Raw genomic sequence first — 18,281 nt, 5'->3', positions numbered from 1 at the left:
TAGAGTCTTAAAGTAATTTCAGGATGGTGTTTTGAATAGGGTTTTCAGCTGACTGTGAAGTTCCCTTTTCTGTCTTCCTACTATCTAGTAAGCGGACCTCAATTTGCTAAACCTATCTTCATACTTCGTATGTCAATTTCCTCTAAAATCACCGACAATATATGTGGGGGCTACTGTCTGCCTTTTGGGGAAAATTTCTCTAGAGGTAAGCCAGGTCTGTATTTTCCTCTGCTAGGGTCAGGCAGTCCTCCGGCTGGCGCTGGGCGTCTAGGGATAAAACGTAGGCACGCTACCCGGCCACTGTTAGTTGGGCGGTAGGTTTAGCTCACAGTCAGCTCGAGTTCCCATCTTCCAAGAGCTAGTCCTTTTGTATGCTTTACTACGGTCTCTTGCCATTGAGAACCATGACAGTTTGGCCGGCCAAGGGTTAAAATAATTGGCAGAAGAAAGGAGAGAAAAGAACTCTGCAGAGAATTTTTTTTTTTTTTTTTTTTCCTGGGTTTGCTCATTAGTTGATTCACTTGCATCTCTGCTTACTGCAGCCTTCGTCTCTCTCTCCTTCTAATCCTTGAATGGTTCTGATTTCACCTGATTAATATGGATCCTCAGAGTTTAGCTACAGGTTTGAATAATCTCGCTATGAAGGTTCAAAGTTTACAGGATTTTGTAATTCATGCTCCTATATCTGAACCTAGAATTCCTTTACCTGAATTTTTCTCCGGGGATAGATCTCGCTTCCAGAATTTCAAACATAATTGTAAATTATTTTTGTCTCTGAGATCTCGCTCCGCTGGAGATCCTGCACAGCAGGTCAGGATTGTAATTTCCTTGCTCCGGGGCGACCCTCAGGATTGGGCATTTGCTTTGGCACCAGGGGATCCTGCGTTGCTCAATGTGGATGCGTTTTTCCTGGCATTGGGGTTGCTTTATGAGGAACCTCATTTAGAGATTCAGGCTGAAAAAGCCTTGATGGCCCTGTCTCAGGGGCAAGATGAGGCTGAAATATACTGCCAAAAATTTCGTAAGTGGTCTGTGCTTACTCAGTGGAATGAGTGCGCCCTGGCGGCGAATTTCAGAGAGGGTCTCTCTGATGCCATTAAAGATGTTATGGTGGGGTTCCCTGTGCCTACAGGTCTGAATGAGTCCATGACAATGGCCATTCAGATTGATCGGCGTTTGCGGGAGCGCAAACCTGTGCACCATTTGGCGGTGTCTACTGAGAAGGCGCCAGAGATTATGCAATGTGATAGAATTCTGTCCAGAAGCGAACGACAGAATTTTAGGCGAAAAAATGGGTTATGCTTCTATTGTGGTGATTCAACTCATGTTATATCAGCATGCTCTAAACGTACTAAGAAGGTTGATAAGTCTGTTTCAATTGGCACTTTACAGTCTAAGTTTATTCTGTCTGTGACCCTGATTTGCTCTTTATCGTCTATTACCGCGGACGCCTATGTCGACTCTGGCGCCGCTTTGAGTCTTATGGATTGGTCCTTTGCCAAACGCTGTGGGTTTAATTTAGAGTCTCTGGAAGTTCCTATACCTCTGAAGGGTATTGACTCCACGCCATTGGCTAGTAATAAACCACAATACTGGACACAAGTAACTATGCGTATTAATCCAGATCACCAGGAGATTATTCGCTTCCTTGTGTTGTATAATCTACATGATGTGTTGGTGCTTGGATTGCCATGGCTGCAATCTCATAACCCAGTCCTCGACTGGAAAGCAATGTCTGTGTTAAGCTGGGGATGTCAGGGGACTCATGGGGACGTACCTTTGGTTTCCATTTCGTCATCTATTCCCTCTGAGATTCCGGAATTTTTATCTGATTATCGTGACGTTTTTGAGGAGCCTAAACTTGGTTCACTACCTCCGCACAGAGATTGCGATTGTACTATAGATCTGATTCCGGGCAGTAAGTTTCCAAAGGGTCGTTTATTTAATCTATCTGTGCCTGAACATGCTGCTATGCGGGAATATATTAAGGAGTCCTTGGAAAAGGGACATATTCGTCCTTCGTCATCTCCCTTAGGGCCGGTTTTTTCTTTGTATCTAAAAAAGATGGCTCTTTGAGGCCGTGTATTGATTATCGGCTTTTGAATAAAATCACGGTTAAATATCAGTATCCTTTGCCACTGCTTACTGATTTGTTTGCTCGAATAAAGGGGGCCAAGTGGTTCTCTAAGATTGATCTTCGTGGGGCGTATAATTTAGTGCGAATTAAGCAGGGGGATGAGTGGAAAACCGCATTTAATACGCCTGAGGGCCATTTTGAGTATTTAGTAATGCCTTTTGGTCTTTCAAATGCCCCTTCAGTCTTTCAGTCTTTTATGCATGACATTTTCCGTGAATATTTGGATAAATTTATGATTGTGTATCTGGATGATATTTTGATTTTTTCGGATGACTGGGACTCTCATGTCCAACAGGTCAGGAGGGTTTTTCAGGTTTTGCGCTCTAATTCCTTGTGTGTAAAGGGTTCTAAGTGTGTTTTTGGGGTTCAAAAGATTTCGTTTTTGGGGTACATTTTTTCCCCCTCTTCCATTGAGATGGACCCTGTCAAGGTTCAGGCTATTTGTGATTGGACGCAACCCTCTTCTCTTAAGAGCCTTCAGAAGTTTTTGGGCTTTGCTAATTTTTATCGTCGATTTATAACTGGTTTTTCTGATGTTGCTAAGCCGTTGACTGATTTGACTAAGAAGGGTGCTGATGTTGCTGATTGGTCCCCTGCTGCTGTGGAGGCCTTTCGGGAGCTTAAGCGCCGCTTTTCTTCCGCCCCTGTATTGCGTCAGCCTGATGTTACTCTTCCTTTTCAGGTTGAGGTCGACGCTTCAGAAATCGGAGCTGGGGCGGTTTTGTCGCAGAAAAGTTCAGACTGCTCCGTGATGAGACCTTGCGCGTTCTTTTCTCGTAAATTTTCGCCCGCTGAGCGAAATTATGATATTGGTAATCGGGAGCTCTTGGCTATGAAGTGGGCTTTTGAGGAGTGGCGTCATTGGCTTGAGGGGGCTAGACATCAGGTGGTGGTATTGACCGACCACAAGAATTTGATTTATCTTGAGTCTGCCAGGCGCCTGAATCCTAGACAGGCGCGCTGGTCGTTATTTTTCTCTCGGTTTAATTTTGTGGTTTCTTACCTACCGGGTTCTAAAAATGTGAAGGCGGATGCCCTTTCTAGGAGTTTTGAGCCTGATTCCCCTGGTAATTCTGAACCTACAGGTATCCTTAAGGATGGGGTGATATTATCTGCTGTTTCCCCAGACTTGCGACGGGTCTTGCAGGAGTTTCAGGCGGATAGACCTGATCGTTGCCCGCCTGGTAGACTGTTTGTTCCGGATGATTGGACCAGTAGAGTCATCTCGGAGGTCCATTCTTCTGCGTTAGCTGGTCATCCTGGAATCTTTGGTACCAGGGATTTGGTGGCTAGGTCCTTCTGGTGGCCTTCCCTGTCGCGAGATGTGCGAGGTTTTGTGCAGTCTTGTGATGTTTGTGCTCGGGCCAAGCCTTGTTGTTCTCGGGCTAGTGGATTGTTGTTATCTTTGCCTATTCCGAAGAGGCCTTGGACTCACATCTCCATGGATTTTATTTCTGATCTCCCTGTTTCTCAGAAGATGTCTGTCATCTGGGTGGTGTGTGACCGTTTCTCTAAGATGGTCCATTTGGTCCCCTTGCCTAAATTGCCTTCCTCATCCGAGCTGGTTCCTCTGTTTTTTCAAAATGTGGTTCGCTTGCATGGTATTCCGGAGAATATCGTTTCTGACAGGGGAACTCAATTCGTGTCTAGATTTTGGCGAGCATTCTGTGCTAGAATGGGCATTGATTTGTCTTTTTCGTCTGCTTTCCATCCTCAGACTAATGGCCAGACCGAGCGAACTAATCAGACCTTGGAGACTTATTTGAGGTGTTTTGTGTCTGCGGATCAGGATGATTGGGTTGCCTTTTTGCCCTTGGCGGAGTTTGCCTTCAATAATCGGGCTAGTTCTGCCACCTTGGTTTCTCCTTTCTTCTGTAATTCGGGGTTTCATCCTCGTTTCTCTTCCGGTCAGGTGGAGTCTTCGGATTGTCCTGGAGTGGATGCTGTGGTGGAGAGGTTGCATCAGATTTGGGGGCATGTGGTGGACAATTTGAAGTTGTCCCAGGAGAAGACTCAGCAGTTTGCCAACCGCCGTCGTCGTGTTGGTCCTCGTCTTTGAGTTGGGGACTTGGTGTGGTTGTCTTCTCGTTTTGTCCCTATGAAGGTTTCTTCTCCTAAGTTTAAGCCTCGGTTCATCGGCCCGTACAAGATATTGGAGATTCTTAACCCTGTGTCCTTTCGTTTGGACCTCCCTGCATCTTTTTCTATTCATAATGTCTTCCATCGGTCATTGTTGCGCAGGTATGAGGTACCGGTTGTGCCTTCCGTTGAGCCTCCTGCTCCGGTGTTGGTTGAGGGTGAGTTGGAGTACGTTGTCGAGAAGATCTTGGACTCCCGTGTTTCCAGACGGAGACTTCAGTATCTGGTCAAGTGGAAGGGCTACGGTCAGGAGGATAATTCTTGGGTGACAGCCTCTGATGTTCATGCCTCCGATTTGGTCAGTGCCTTTCATAGGGCTCATCCTGATCGCCCTGGTGGTTCTGGTGAGGGTTCGGTGCCCCCTCCTTGAGGGGGGGTACTGTTGTGAATTGGGTTTCTGGGCTCCCCCGGTGGTCACTGGTGGTACTGAACTTGTGTGCTTCATCTCCTCTGTTCACCTGTTTCCATCAGGATGTGGGAGTTTTCTATTTAACCTTGCTCCTCAGTCATTTCTATGCCGGCCAACAATGTTACCAGAAGCCTTTCTGTTGCATGTTCCTGCTCCTAGACTACTATCAGCTAAGTTGGACTTGTAGTCCTAAGTTTGTTTTGCATTTTTGTTCCAGTTCTCTGTGTTTGAATATTTCTGAGGCTGGAAGCTCTTGTGAGCTGAAATTGCCACTCTAGTGTCATGAGTTGATATTAGAGTCTTAAAGTAATTTCAGGATGGTGTTTTGAAAAGGGTTTTCAGCTGACTGTGAAGTTCCCTTTTCTGTCTTCCTACTATCTAGTAAGCGGACCTCAATTTGCTAAACCTATCTTCATACTTCGTATGTCAATTTCCTCTAAAATCACCGACAATATATGTGGGGGCTACTGTCTGCCTTTTGGGGAAAATTTCTCTAGAGGTAAGCCAGGTCTGTATTTTCCTCTGCTAGGGTCAGGCAGTCCTCCGGCTGGCGCTGGGCGTCTAGGGATAAAACGTAGGCACGCTACCCGGCCACTGTTAGTTGGGCGGTAGGTTTAGCTCACAGTCAGCTCGAGTTCCCATCTTCCAAGAGCTAGTCCTTTTGTATGCTTTACTACGGTCTCTTGCCATTGAGAACCATGACAGACAGGGTGGAGTCGAGGGTTACTCCGAGGAAGCGGACTTGCAGTACAGGGGAAAGCGTGATATCACTTCTTGTGACAGATCAAGCATTTGAATTAGTTGAAATGGAGGAAAGATAATGAGTTCAGTTTTTGTCCACATTAAGTTTTATCTGAAGCATGATGAATAGTAGGAGGATATGGATGATACACACTCAGGGATTTTGGACAGCAGAGAGCTGACATCTTGGCCAGAAAGGTAGATCTGAGTATCATCAGCGTGTAGATGGTAATGGAAGCCATGGGACTTAATTGTTATGGAACTGCAACACAGACCTAGGATAGAAGGGGGAAAACTGACCCTGCACTGAAACTAGCCTGATACCCTACGATGGAGTGGGCAACCCATTCCTTGCGAATAGATCCACCGACGATCCTAGGTTACTCTCAGCGAAGACCTATAGATAGGGGGAAGGAGGTCCCTAAAAGAGCTAAGGACTGGGTATAAAAAACAGGTCACCTCCTAATGGAAAACACAGAGATGGATGCAGAAACCAACTGAAAACAAACTAAGGATAGCAGAACCAGAGATCCCAGAACTGCACAATATCAAACACAGAAAGCTATCAAAGCACCTAGCCAGAACTCTAGCGGATTAACACTGTTGTCCAGCAAGGAGTGGGAGGCAGGTGCTTGGTAATAAAGTGTGATACAATAACCTGACCTAAGACAACCCAGCACCAGGGGAAAAAGACCAGCAGCCAGAAAACCATAACAAGATGGTTGATGGTCAAAAACAAAACAGATTCTAACATTAATGAGTTTTTCCAGGCAAAAGGTATAGATTGAGAAGAGTAAGGGTCCCAGAGCAAAGCCTTGAGGGACACCAACAGAGAAAGCACGGGATGAGGAAGTAGTGTGGGAGACACTAAATATGCGGTTGGAGAGGTAGGAAGGGATCCAGGAGAGGGCAGGGCATCAACAAAATAGAGGATTTGTAGTAGGAGAGAGTGGTCGACTGTGTCGAAGACAGAGGACAGGTCTAGAATGAGTAGTATAGAGATTTGGCTGTTAGTTTTGACAATAAGTCGTTGGTAATTTTGGTCAGGGCAGTTTCTGTGGATTGGTGGGGACCGAAGCTGGATTGTAGGTTATCAAAGCATGAATTAAATGAGAGATCGAAGGAAAGTTCAGTATGGACATGCTGCTTGATGAGTTTGGAGGCAAACGGAAGCAGTGATGTGGGGCAATAGCTGGATGTAGAGGTCGGGTCAAGGGATGGTTTCTTACGCATAGGTGTGATAGTGTCATGTTTTAAAGGGAAACTGTCACCCCCAAAATCAAAGGTGAGCTAAAGGTACCTTCACACTAAACAACTTTGCAACGAGAAAGATCCGTGACGTTGCAGCGTCCTGGATAGCGATATCGTTGTGTTTGACACGCAGCAGCGATCTGGATCCCGCTGTGATATCGCTGGTCGTTGCTGAAAGTCCAGAACTTTATTTGGTCGTCAGATCGGCGTGTATCGTCGTGTTTGACAGCAAAAGCAACGATGCCAGCAATGTTTTACAATGGTAACCAGGGTAAATATCGGGTTGCTAAGCGCAGGGCCACGCTTAGTAACCTGATATTTACCCTGGTTACCATTGTAAAAGTAAAAAAAAAAAACACTACATACTCACCCTCTGATGTCTGTCACGTCCCCCGGCGTCCGCGCTGCTGCTCGGAGCTTCCTGCACTGAATGTGTCAGTGCCGGCCTTAAAGTAAAGCACAGCGGTGATGTCACCGCTGTGCTTTAGGGCCGGCGCTTACACAGTGCAGGGAAGCTGAAGGCGAGGGACACGACAGACACGGCAATGTAAGTATGTAGTGTTTGGTTTTTTTTACATTTACACTGGTAAACAGGGTAAACATCGGGTTACTAAGCGCGGCCCTGCGCTTAGTAACCCAATGTTTATCCTGGTTACCCGGGGACTTCGGCATCGTTGGTCGCTGGAGAGCTGTCTGTGTGACAGCTCTCCAGCGACCACACAGCGACGCTGCAGCGATCGGCATCGTTGTCGATATCGCTACAGCGTCGCTTAATGTGACGGTACCTGTTATGATCCTTAGTGGTTGAGGATCACAAAATACTCCAGCTAAGTAACAAAAAATAGGACAAGCTCTAGGGAGGTGGCAAACTGGACTGACCGCAAATCTGAACCCATCCAACACACCAGAGGTAGCCGGTGAACGTGACCAAAATCCTAGACGTCTCGAGCCATCCCGAGGAACTAACTACCCCCAGAGACAAAGAAAAACCTCACTTGCCTCCAGAGAAATAATCTCCAAAGATATAGAAGCCCCCAACAAATAATAACGGTGAGGTAAGAGGAAGGCACATACACAGGGGTGAAAGCAGATTCAGCAAATGAGGCCCACTAATACTAGATAGCAGAAAACAGAAAAGGGGTCTGTGCGGTCAGTAAAAAACCCTTACAAAATATCCACACTGAGATTTCAAGAACCCCCGCACCAACTAACGGTGTGGGGGGAGAAACTCAGTCCCCTAGAGCAACCAGCAAGCGAGGAAATCACATTTTAGCAAGCTGGACAAGAAACATGATGAATGCAAGACCCCCAGGGCGATCAGGATGAGCCGCGTGGAAGGCACGAACCAAATCGGCCGCATGAACATCAGAGCGACAACCCAGGAATTATCCTCCTGACCATAGCCCCTCCACTTAACCAAATACTGAAGCCTCCGTCTAGAGATACGAGAATCCAAAATCTTCTCCACCACGTACTCCAATTCGCCCTCGACCAGCACCGGAGCAGGAGGCTCTACAGAAGGAACCACAGGTACCACATACCTCCGCAACAAAGACCTATGGAACACATTATGAATGGCAAACGATGCTGGGAGATCCAAACGAAAAGACACCGGGTTAAGGATTTCCAAGATCTTATAAGGACCGATGAAGCGAGGCTTGAATTTAGGAGAGGAGACCTTCATAGGAACATACCGAGAAGACAGCCACACCAAATCCCCAACACGAAGTCGGGGACCCACACCGCGGCGGCGGTTGGCAAAGCGCTGAGCCTTCTCCTGTGACAACCTCAAATTGTCCACCACATGGTTCCAAATCTGCTGCAACATATCCACCACAGAATCCACCCCAGGACAGTCAGAAGGCTCAACCTGACCTGAGGAAAAACGAGGATGGAAACCAGAATTGCAGAAAAAAGGCGAAACCAAAGTAGCAGAACTAGCCCGATTATTAAGGGCAAACTTGGCCAATGCAAAAAAGTCACCCAATCATCCTGATCAGCAGAAACAAAACATCTCAAATAAGTTTCCAACGTCTGATTAGTTCGCTCGGTTTGGCCATTAGTCTGAGGATGGAAGGCCGACGAAAAAGACAAATCAATGCCCATCTTAGCACAAAAAGTCCACCAAAACCTGGACACAAACTGGGATCCTCTATCAGACACAATATTTTCAGGAATGCTGTGCAAGCGAACCACATTCTGAAAAAATAGAGGAACCAAATCGGAGGAAGAAGGCAACTTAGGCAAGGGCACCAAATGGACCATCTTGGAAAAACGATCACACACCACCCAGATGACCGACATTTTCTGAGATACTGGAAGATCCTAAATAAAATCCATGGAAATGTGCGTCCAAGGCCTTTTCGGAATAGGCAAAGGCAAAAGCAAACCACTGGCACGAGAACAGCAAGGCTTAGCCCGAGCACAAATCCCACAAGACTGCACAAAGGAACGCACATCCCGCGACAAGGAAGGCCACCAGAAGGACCTAGCCACCAAATCTCTGGTACCAAAAATCCCAGGATGACCCGCCAACACCGAAGAATAAACCTCGGAAATAACTCTACTGGTCCATCTATCCGGGACAAACAGTCTCTCTGGTGGACAACGGTCAGGTCTATCCGCCTGAAATTTCTGCAGCACTCGTCGCAAATCTGGGGAAATGGCAGACAAAATCACTCCCTCTCTGAGAATACCAGCCGGCTCAGAAACTCCCGGAGAGTCAGACACAAAACTCCTAGAAAGTGCATCAGCTTTCACGTTCTTCGAACCAGGCAGGTATGAGACCACGAAGTTGAAACGGGAGAAAAACAACGACCAACGAGCCTGTCTAGGATTCAGGCGCTTGGCAGATTCAAGGTAAATCAGATTTTTGTGATCAGTCAAGACCACCACACGATGTTTAGCTCCTTCGAGCCAATGTCGCCACTCCTCAAATGCCCACTTCATAGCCAACAACTCCCGATTACCAACATCATAATTCCGCTCGGCAGGCGAAAACTTTCTTGAAAAGAAAGCACATGGCTTCATCACAGAGCCATCAGAGCTTCTCTGCGACAAAACAGCCCCTGCTCCAATCTCAGAAGCATCAACCTCGACCTGGAAGGGGAGAGAGACATCTGGCTGACATAAGACTGGAGCTGAAGAAAACCGGTGCTTCAGCTCCCGAAAGGCCTCCACGGCCGCAGGAGACCAATTAGTCACATCAGAACCCTTCTTGGTCAAATCCGTCAAAGGTTTAACCACGCTAGAAAAATTAGCGATGAAACGACGGTAAAAATTAGCAAAACCCAAGAACTTCTGAAGACTCTTAACAGACGTGGGCTGAGTCCAGTCATGAATAGCCTGGACCTTGACTGGGTCCATCTCCACAGTAGAAGGAGAAAAAATAAAACCCAAAAAGGAGACCTTCTGTACTCCGAAGAGGCATTTTGAGCCCTTCACAAATAAAGCATTAGCACGCAGGACCTGAAACACCATCCTGACCTGCTTCACATGGGACTCCCAATCATCAGAAAAGACCAAAATGTCATCCAGATAAACAATCATAAATTTATCCAGATATTCTCGGAAGATGTCATGCATGAAGGACTGAAACACAGAAGGAGCATTAGAGAGTCCAAAAGGCATCACCAAGTACTCAAAATGGCCTTCAGGCGTATTAAATGCTGTTTTCCATTCATCTCCCTGCTTAATGCGCACAAGGTTATATGTACCACGGAGATCTATCTTGGTGAACCAACTGGCACCCTTAATCCGAGCAAACAAATCAGACAATAGTGGTAAAGGATACTGAAATTTGACTGTGATTTTATTCAGAGGACGATAATCTATACAAGGTCTCAAAGAACCGTCCTTCTTGGCCACAAAAAAATATCCTGCACCAAGAGGGGAAGAGGATGGGCGAATATGTCCCTTCTCCAAAGACTCCTTTATATAACTCCGCATCGCGGCATGCTCTGGTATAGACAGATTAAAAAGTCGTCCCTTAGGGAATTTACTACCAGGAATTAAATTTATAGCACAGTCACAATCCCTATGAGGGGGCAGGGCACTGGACCTGGGCTCATCAAATACATCCTGGTAGTCAGACAAAAACTCAGGGACCTCAGAAGGAGTGGAAGAAGCAATAGACACCAACGGAGCATCGCCATGAATTCCCTGACAACCCCAACTTGACACAGACATAGCTTTCCAATCTAAAACTGGATTATGAGCCTGCAGCCATGGCAGACCCAAAACGACAACATCATGCAAATTATGCAGAACAAGAAAGCGAATCACCTCCTGATGTACGGGAGTCATGCACATGGTCATTTGCGTCCAATACTGAGGCTTATTCTCAGCCAATGGCGTAGCATCAATTCCCCTCAGAGGAATAGGAAATTCCAAAGGCTCCAGGACAAAACCACAGCGCCTGGCAAACGACAAATCCATCAGATTCAGGGCAGCACCCGAATCCACAAAAGCCATAACCGGGTAGGACGACAAAGAACAAATCAAAGTAACAGACAAAATAAATTTAGGCTGCATAGTACCAATGGTGACAGGTTTAGTGATTTTTTTTAAGCGTTTAGAGCATGCTGAGATAACAGGAGTAGAATCACCACAGTAAAAGCACAACCCATTTTGACGTCTATGACTTTGTCGCTCAATTCTGGTCAGAGTTCGGTCACATTGCATAGACTCAGGTCTCTGTTCAGAAAATACCACCAAAGGATGAGCAGATTTGCGCTCCCGCAAACGCCGATCAACCTGAATGGCTAAAGCCATAGAATCACTCAGACTTGTAGGGGTGGGAAACCCCACCATAACATTCTTAACGGCCTCAGAAAGACCTTCTCTGAAATTTGCAGCCAGGGCACACTCATTCCATTGAGTAAGCACCGACCATTTCCGAAATTTTTGACAATACACCTCTGCTTCATCCTGACCTTGAGAGATAGCCAGCAACGCTTTTTCTGCCTGATTCTCAAGATTAGGCTCCTCATAAAGCAGTCCAAGAGCCCGAAAAAATGCATCTACATTAAGCAATGCAGGATCTCCTGGCGCCAGAGAGAGAGCCCAATCTTGAGGGTCGCCACGCAACAAGGAGATAACAATTTTAACTTGCTGAGCGGAATCACCAGAGGAACGAGGTCTCAGAGATAGAAATAACTTACAATTATTCTTAAAATTTAGATTTAATTTATCCCACTTCTGCGATGCATTAAACACTTTTTGGCCTGCTCTACTGTTATGATCCTTAGTGGTTGAGGATCACAAAATACTCCAGCTAAGTAACAAAAAATAGGACAAGCTCTAGGGAGGTGGCAAACTGGACTGACCGCAAATCTGAACCCATCCAACACACCAGAGGTAGCCGGTGAACGTGACCAAAATCCTAGACGTCTCGAGCCAGCCCGAGGAACTAACTACCCCCAGAGAGAAAGGAAAACCTCACTTGCCTCCAGAGAAATAATCCCCAAAGATATAGAAGCCCCCAACAAATAATAACGGTGAGGTAAGAGGAAGGCACATACACAGGGGTGAAAGCAGATTCAGCAAATGAGGCCCACTAATACTAGATAGCAGAAAACAGAAAAGGGGTCTGTGCGGTCATTGAAAAACCCTTACAAAATATCCACACTGAGATTTCAAGAACCCCCGCACCAACTAACGGTGTGGGGGGAGAAACTCAGTCCCCTAGAGCAACCAGCAAGCGAGGAAATCACATTTTAGCAAGCTGGACAAGAAACATGATGAATGCTGATAATCAAAAAATAAACAAACAAAAACTTAGCTTGTCTTGGAGAGACTGGGAGCAAGGTAGTCACAAGGAATCTGAAGAGCACTGAATACATTGAGAGCAGGCAAGGAACTGAGTATCCAGGTGAGCTAAATAGGAAACCAACCAAGGATAACGAACCAGCTGATGCTGCCAACCTGCAGAAAGACAACACTACACAGTACCGCTTGTGACCACTAGAGGGAGCCCAAAAATAGAGTTCACAACAGGTACCTTAAGCCCACTAGCATCTGGCTTATCTACAGAATTCTGGAATGCTGTAGATAAGCCCCCAATGTATCCTAAAAGATGAGAAAAAGAGGTTAGATTATACTCACCCAGGGGCAGTCCCGGTACTCCCATCTTCTTACGATGACGTCCTCTTCTTGTCTTTATGCTGCGGCTCTGCCGCAGGCGTACTTTGTCTGCCCTGTTGAGGACAGAGCAAAGTACTGCAGTGCGCAGGTGCCAGGAAATAGAGGACAAGTGAAGACAAGAAGAGGATGTCATCTGATAGGAGGTGCCGGACCGGACTGTGACACCCATCGGACCGGACCAGGACCACCACTGGGTGAGTATAATCTAACCTCTTTTTCTCATATTTTAGGATACATCGGGGTCTTATCTACAGCATTACAGAATGCTGTAGATAAGCCCCTGAGGTTGGTGGGCTTAGCTCACCTTCGATTTTGGGGGTGACAGGATCCCTATAAAAGCAGAAGGAAGGTCCGAGAGATTAGCAATAGGTTGAAAAGATAGGTTAGGGCTGGGATAAGGCTGGTGGTGAGGTTGGGGAGAAGGTGGGATGGTATGAGGTCAACTGCACAAGTGCTGAAGTGTGATTTGGAGAGCAGATGAGTGAGCTCTCCTACAGTGATCGTGGGGAGGAAGATTTTGAGGGAGGGGAAGTGGTCTGTTATACGTAGGGTCTGTGGTGGATGGGCAGTAAACTTGCCTTGTTTGGTCTACCTTATTTTTTAAATGTGCGGCAAAGTCTTCTGCAGAGATGAGGGTGATCGGAGGGGGCAGTGGATTGCGGAGAAAGGAGTTAAAAGTTTTGAATTACTGTTTGGGGTTGAATTATAAAGAATATACAAGGGTTGTGAAATAGACTTATTTAGCAGAGGTGAGGGTTGACTTGAATGTGAAAGTTGCTGTTTTAAATGCGGTGAAGTCTTCTTGAGTTTTCCTTCCAATGCCGCTCTGCAACCCTAGACACTTTGCTGAAGCTTTTTGGTTAGGTTATTGTGCCAAGATTGTCTATTGATTCTCCACTCTCTGCCATGGCATTGCACAAAATGGTAGGATTGTGTGTGTCGTGGAGTGAAGATATGGAGGACAGAGGTAGAACAGAGATGAAGAGCATGTGAATGTGTTGGTGCGTGATGTTTCTATGGGGGTGTGCTAGTTTCTAAACACGTCGGGCAGGAAAGGAGGACAGAGATGCGAAGCTGAGTAGATGGTTGTCAGATAGTGGGAGAGGTGAAGCTGTGAGATTAGGTAAGGAGCAGAGGTGGGTGAAGATGAGGTCTAATGCATGTCCATCTGTGTGGGTGTCTGTCGAAGACCATCATCAAATGATGAAACAAGGGACTGGAGCTTGGAGGCTGCAGGCTGACGAGTGTCAGTGGGGATGTTGAAGTCACCCATGATGATGGTGGGAATGTCAGCAGAGAGAAAGTGGAGAAGTGGTCAATAAAGGCATTGGCTGGGCCTGAGGCTCGGTATATGACGGCCACTTGGAGCTTTGAGGGAGAGTATATATGGACAGCATGAACTTCAAAGGAAGAGAGAATGAGGGATGGTAAAAGTGGGATTGGGTTGAAGGTTCAGTTGTTGGAAAGACCCACTCCTCCACCATATCTATTGCCGGTAGGAAGGGTGTGAGTGAAATGAAGGCCACCGTAACACAGAGCAGAGATGGTACAGGACTTGCTGAGTGGCAACAGTTATTCAGTGGTGATACTGTTTGTACCCCCAGCGATCAGGAAGTTATCCCCTATCCCTCACATGGGTGATAACTTGTAAACATGAAATCACCCCTTTAAGGGTCGGGATCAGCCTGTGTAAAGAATCCATTACTTTGCTATTTGAGTGTCGGTGTTTACTGTTGTTTTGTAATGGAAACTTCTCTCTCTATGAACACCACAAGCGATAGTGAGTTCTGACCCACCCCCATCTTCACTTGCTGTAATTCTGTCATTGTATTCATTAACCAGCAGGCTCATACTGGATAGAGGCAAAGGTCCCTCAACCATAGCATAGTGTGTGTTGCAAAGCAGGGAATTACATAGAATCAGAGTGGTTAGAGTTGGAAGGGACCTCAAGGGTCATCATGTCCAACCCCCTCATCAAAAGAAAAATGAATTTATAGTAACTGATATAGCAATACCTATATTGCTTCTTAAGCTCTCATGTATGAAATTCCTGGCTGGAGGGGTCATGCTGTGACTCTTAAATCTGTATTCTCAATCACTTGCATTCCTGAACTCTTTGAAAGCATTGTTGTCCTATTCTTCAGCCTCTTGGCTCCAGGTCATAAGCAACATGCAGCAAATTGTCTCTGAAAAAATTTCTGTTATATCCCAATGAGGGAGATAGTATGTAAGGTCAGTTCAAGTGGACACAGGAACATTGAGGGGAGGAAAGTGTGTGAGGAAGAGCCATACAAAGTCTGCACCTCACTGGTGCTTATATATTTTACTGGTACCCCAACAACATCCTCACAGTAAAACTACTAACTGATAAGACAGAGGTGGAAGCACAGAGAAAGGAACGTAGTCGAACAGGTATTACTACAATGTGGTAGCAGTGAGCGGTGCAAAGAGGAAGTTGCACCTATCGGTCATCCTTCGCATTAGTCTGGCAGCCTGTGACTCATGCGAGTGCATAGGTGGCACAAATCTACCAAAATCCCAGACATAGATCCTGGCTCACATGCAATAAAACAGGCCCAAATAATGATACTACTTTGTCTAAACATTAACATTTCTGATTTAAACCAAAAAGTTCTATTTTTTTCACATCTGTCTATATAACATTGTTCGAATAGCCTTCTGGCTAGTCCAGATGATCTTTAGAAAACTGCAGATGAGCAGCAATATTCTTATGGAGAGCATTAGATTGCTCCTTGCTATCCTACCATGCCCACCATTGTTATTCAGTATCCTCCTCATGGTGGTCTCAAGAACATTACCTTTCGCTAATGTGAGAGAGGCCTTTATTTGCTTAGAGTTTACCTTGGGTTTCTTTATGACTTCACCAATTAATTGTTAATAAGCCTTGCTTTTTGGGTGATCTTTGTTGATTGACTACTCCAGTGTAGATCAAAAATGTTCTTGAATGTCCTTTTTTATACATAGCCTTTCTGACATTTTATTGGTGAAATGCAAACTGGTTATAGATGGTTTAGTAACCTTCTACAACCTGATGAGCCTGAACAACTCTTTTTCTGAGAAATCTCCAATATTTGTGTCCGTATACTCTTCCCCAAACATAGAATTCTACAAAGAAATTGCAGCACTATGCCCCAAAGTACCATGTGAGATGAGAAATACAATCATGAAATGGTAATATTGAAAGGTTTATTAATTACTCTCTCACATAGATACAAACATAGTGAAAAATGGGTACCATTGGTGAAGACCAGGCAAGCAACATCCTCATCAATATCTCATGTCACATTGTAAAAAAGCACAGGGGTCAAAATATTGCACCCATCCCAAAATGCATGGGAAAGAGAGTAAAAACTGCATATAAAATTGAAAGGCTTTCTTGCAATTGTGTGCAAGCTAAGAGAATTGTGAGGTAGACCTTGGATATGTGTATCTATATCATACTTCCACAAACATGTATTGTGAAGATAAGACAGATAGATCCTTGTTCTTTAAATAAAACAGGTCCCTAAGGGTACCGTCTCACAGTGGCACTTTGGTCGCTACGACGGCACGATCCGTGACGCTCCAGCGTCGCTCAATTATCGCTCCAGCGTCATAGACTGCGGTCACACTTCGCAATGCACGGCGCTGGAGCGATAATTTCATGACGTATTTGCGATGACAATATCATCATGACAATGACAATATCGTGCACACCTTTGTTACACGATGCGATCATGCCACCCCAGCGGGACACTTGACGACGAAAGAAAGTTTCAAACGATCTGCTACGACGTACGATTCTCAGCAGGGTCCCTGATCGCAGTAGCGTGTCAGACACAGCGAGATCGTAAGTATATCGCTGGAACGTCATGGATCGTGCCGTCGTAGCGACCAAAGTGCCACTGTGTGACAGTACCCTAAGGCCATGTTCACACGCTGCGGGTTCCTCTGCGGGTTAATCCCGCAGCGGAATTGAAAATCTGCAGGGCAAAACCGCTGTGGTTATCCCTGCAGATTTATCGCGGTTTGTTCCGCGGTTTCCGCTGCGGGATTACTGCTGTACTATTGATGCTGCATATGCAGCAATATGCAGCATCAATAGTAATGTAAAAAATAATAAAAATTGGCTATACTCACCCTCTGACGTCGCGATCTCCCCGGCGCTGCAAGCGGCTGTGCCGACAAGGACCTTCGTGACGTCACGGTCATGTGACCGCGGCGTCATCACGGTCATGTGACCGCGACGTCACCACAGGTCCTGTTCGGCACAGCAACTGAGACCGGACGGCCGCGGGCAGCGCTGAGAGGTGAGTATAGCTTCATTTTTTATTTTAATTCTTTTTTTTACACTATTTTATGGTTCCCGGGGCCTGGAGGAGAGTCTCCTCTCCTCCACCCCGGGTACCACCCGCACATTATCCGCTTACTTCCCGCAACGTGGGCACAGCCCATGCGGGAAGTAAGCGGTTCAATGCATTCCTATGGGTGCAGAATCGCAGCGATTCTGCACAAAGAAGTGACATGCTGCGGGTTGTAAACCGCTGCGTTTCTGCGCGGTTTTTCCCGCAGCATGTGCACTGCGGTTTGCGGTTTCCATAGGGTTTACATGTTAATGTAAACGCTATGGAAACTGCTGCGGACCCGCAGCATCAAAATCGCGGCGGTTCCGCGGTAAAAACCGCAGCGTGTGAACATGGCCTAACTCACACCTGATTGTCATCTCATGAAGATCCCATGTAAGAAAACTTCGCAGTATGTTATCTGCTTCACGTGATCACTACAAACAGTCATGTACAAAGTCCTGCCCCCAGAAGAACAGAAAATCTGATTATAGTCACTGTTGTCGTCAGGCCTTTACTTAGCCTTCAGGCTACAGATTGAACACAGGACACATCACTAGCTGATAGTACCTGACACTACTTACTGAAAGGGCGACAAGTCCCAATTCAAATTACAGTCTGTTGTTTTCAATCCATGATTTTATATCTGCTCAACTTATCCCCATTCAGGTCCCTTCAATATTGGATGCTCTTAGAGATTTTCTATATAAGAAAATGTTCCTGATTGACCCTTCAAGGATGGATACAGACAGGGATAAGAAGGGGGAGAGGTTATTACACCTCACCCTAGAGATCCTCTTCTGGCTTACTGGAGAGGTGAGAGATTCTAATGACAACACATTACATTATTCTTATCTATGGGAATAAGAGATGGACAGAACTGGAGAGGTGAAAAGGTCTATAGTGAGATTTATTAATGTGTCTCTTCATAACCAGGATTACACAGTAGTGAAGAAGACCTCTGGGGAACGCTGTCAGGCTCCTGTGTTTGAGGGACGGGGAAGACCCCTGAGTCCAATCACAGAGCCTCTACCTCTGATACATGAGGACATCAATGACCAGAAGATCCTAGAACTCACCTACAAGATGATTGAGCTGCTGACTGGAGAGGTGACAC

The 18,281-nt window shown here is 46.0% G+C and overlaps 1 protein-coding gene across 2 annotated transcripts in view; it reads left to right on the top strand.

Moving 5' to 3' along the window:
- Positions 1 to 18,281, top strand: part of LOC143767223 (uncharacterized) — a 323,645-nt gene that overhangs the window by 260,774 nt on the left and 44,590 nt on the right. Inside the window, exons 2-3 of one of the 2 annotated variants that reach the window (XM_077255376.1) lie at positions 17,834 to 17,980; positions 18,101 to 18,274. The exons of the other annotated variant lie outside the window; for it this stretch is intronic. Coding sequence (XP_077111491.1) covers positions 17,879 to 17,980; positions 18,101 to 18,274 — 276 coding nt within the window. The 5' untranslated portion in view covers positions 17,834 to 17,878. The remainder of the gene's footprint in view (positions 1 to 17,833; positions 17,981 to 18,100; positions 18,275 to 18,281) is intronic. 2 annotated transcript variants of the gene reach the window in all.

The sequence above is a fragment of the Ranitomeya variabilis genome, chromosome 4 (genome assembly GCF_051348905.1).
Source record: "Ranitomeya variabilis isolate aRanVar5 chromosome 4, aRanVar5.hap1, whole genome shotgun sequence".
In the NCBI taxonomy this organism is placed as follows: Eukaryota; Metazoa; Chordata; class Amphibia; order Anura; family Dendrobatidae; genus Ranitomeya; species Ranitomeya variabilis.
The sequence above is the reverse complement of the archived record's forward strand: the minus strand, read 5'-3'. Positions and strand labels throughout refer to the sequence as shown.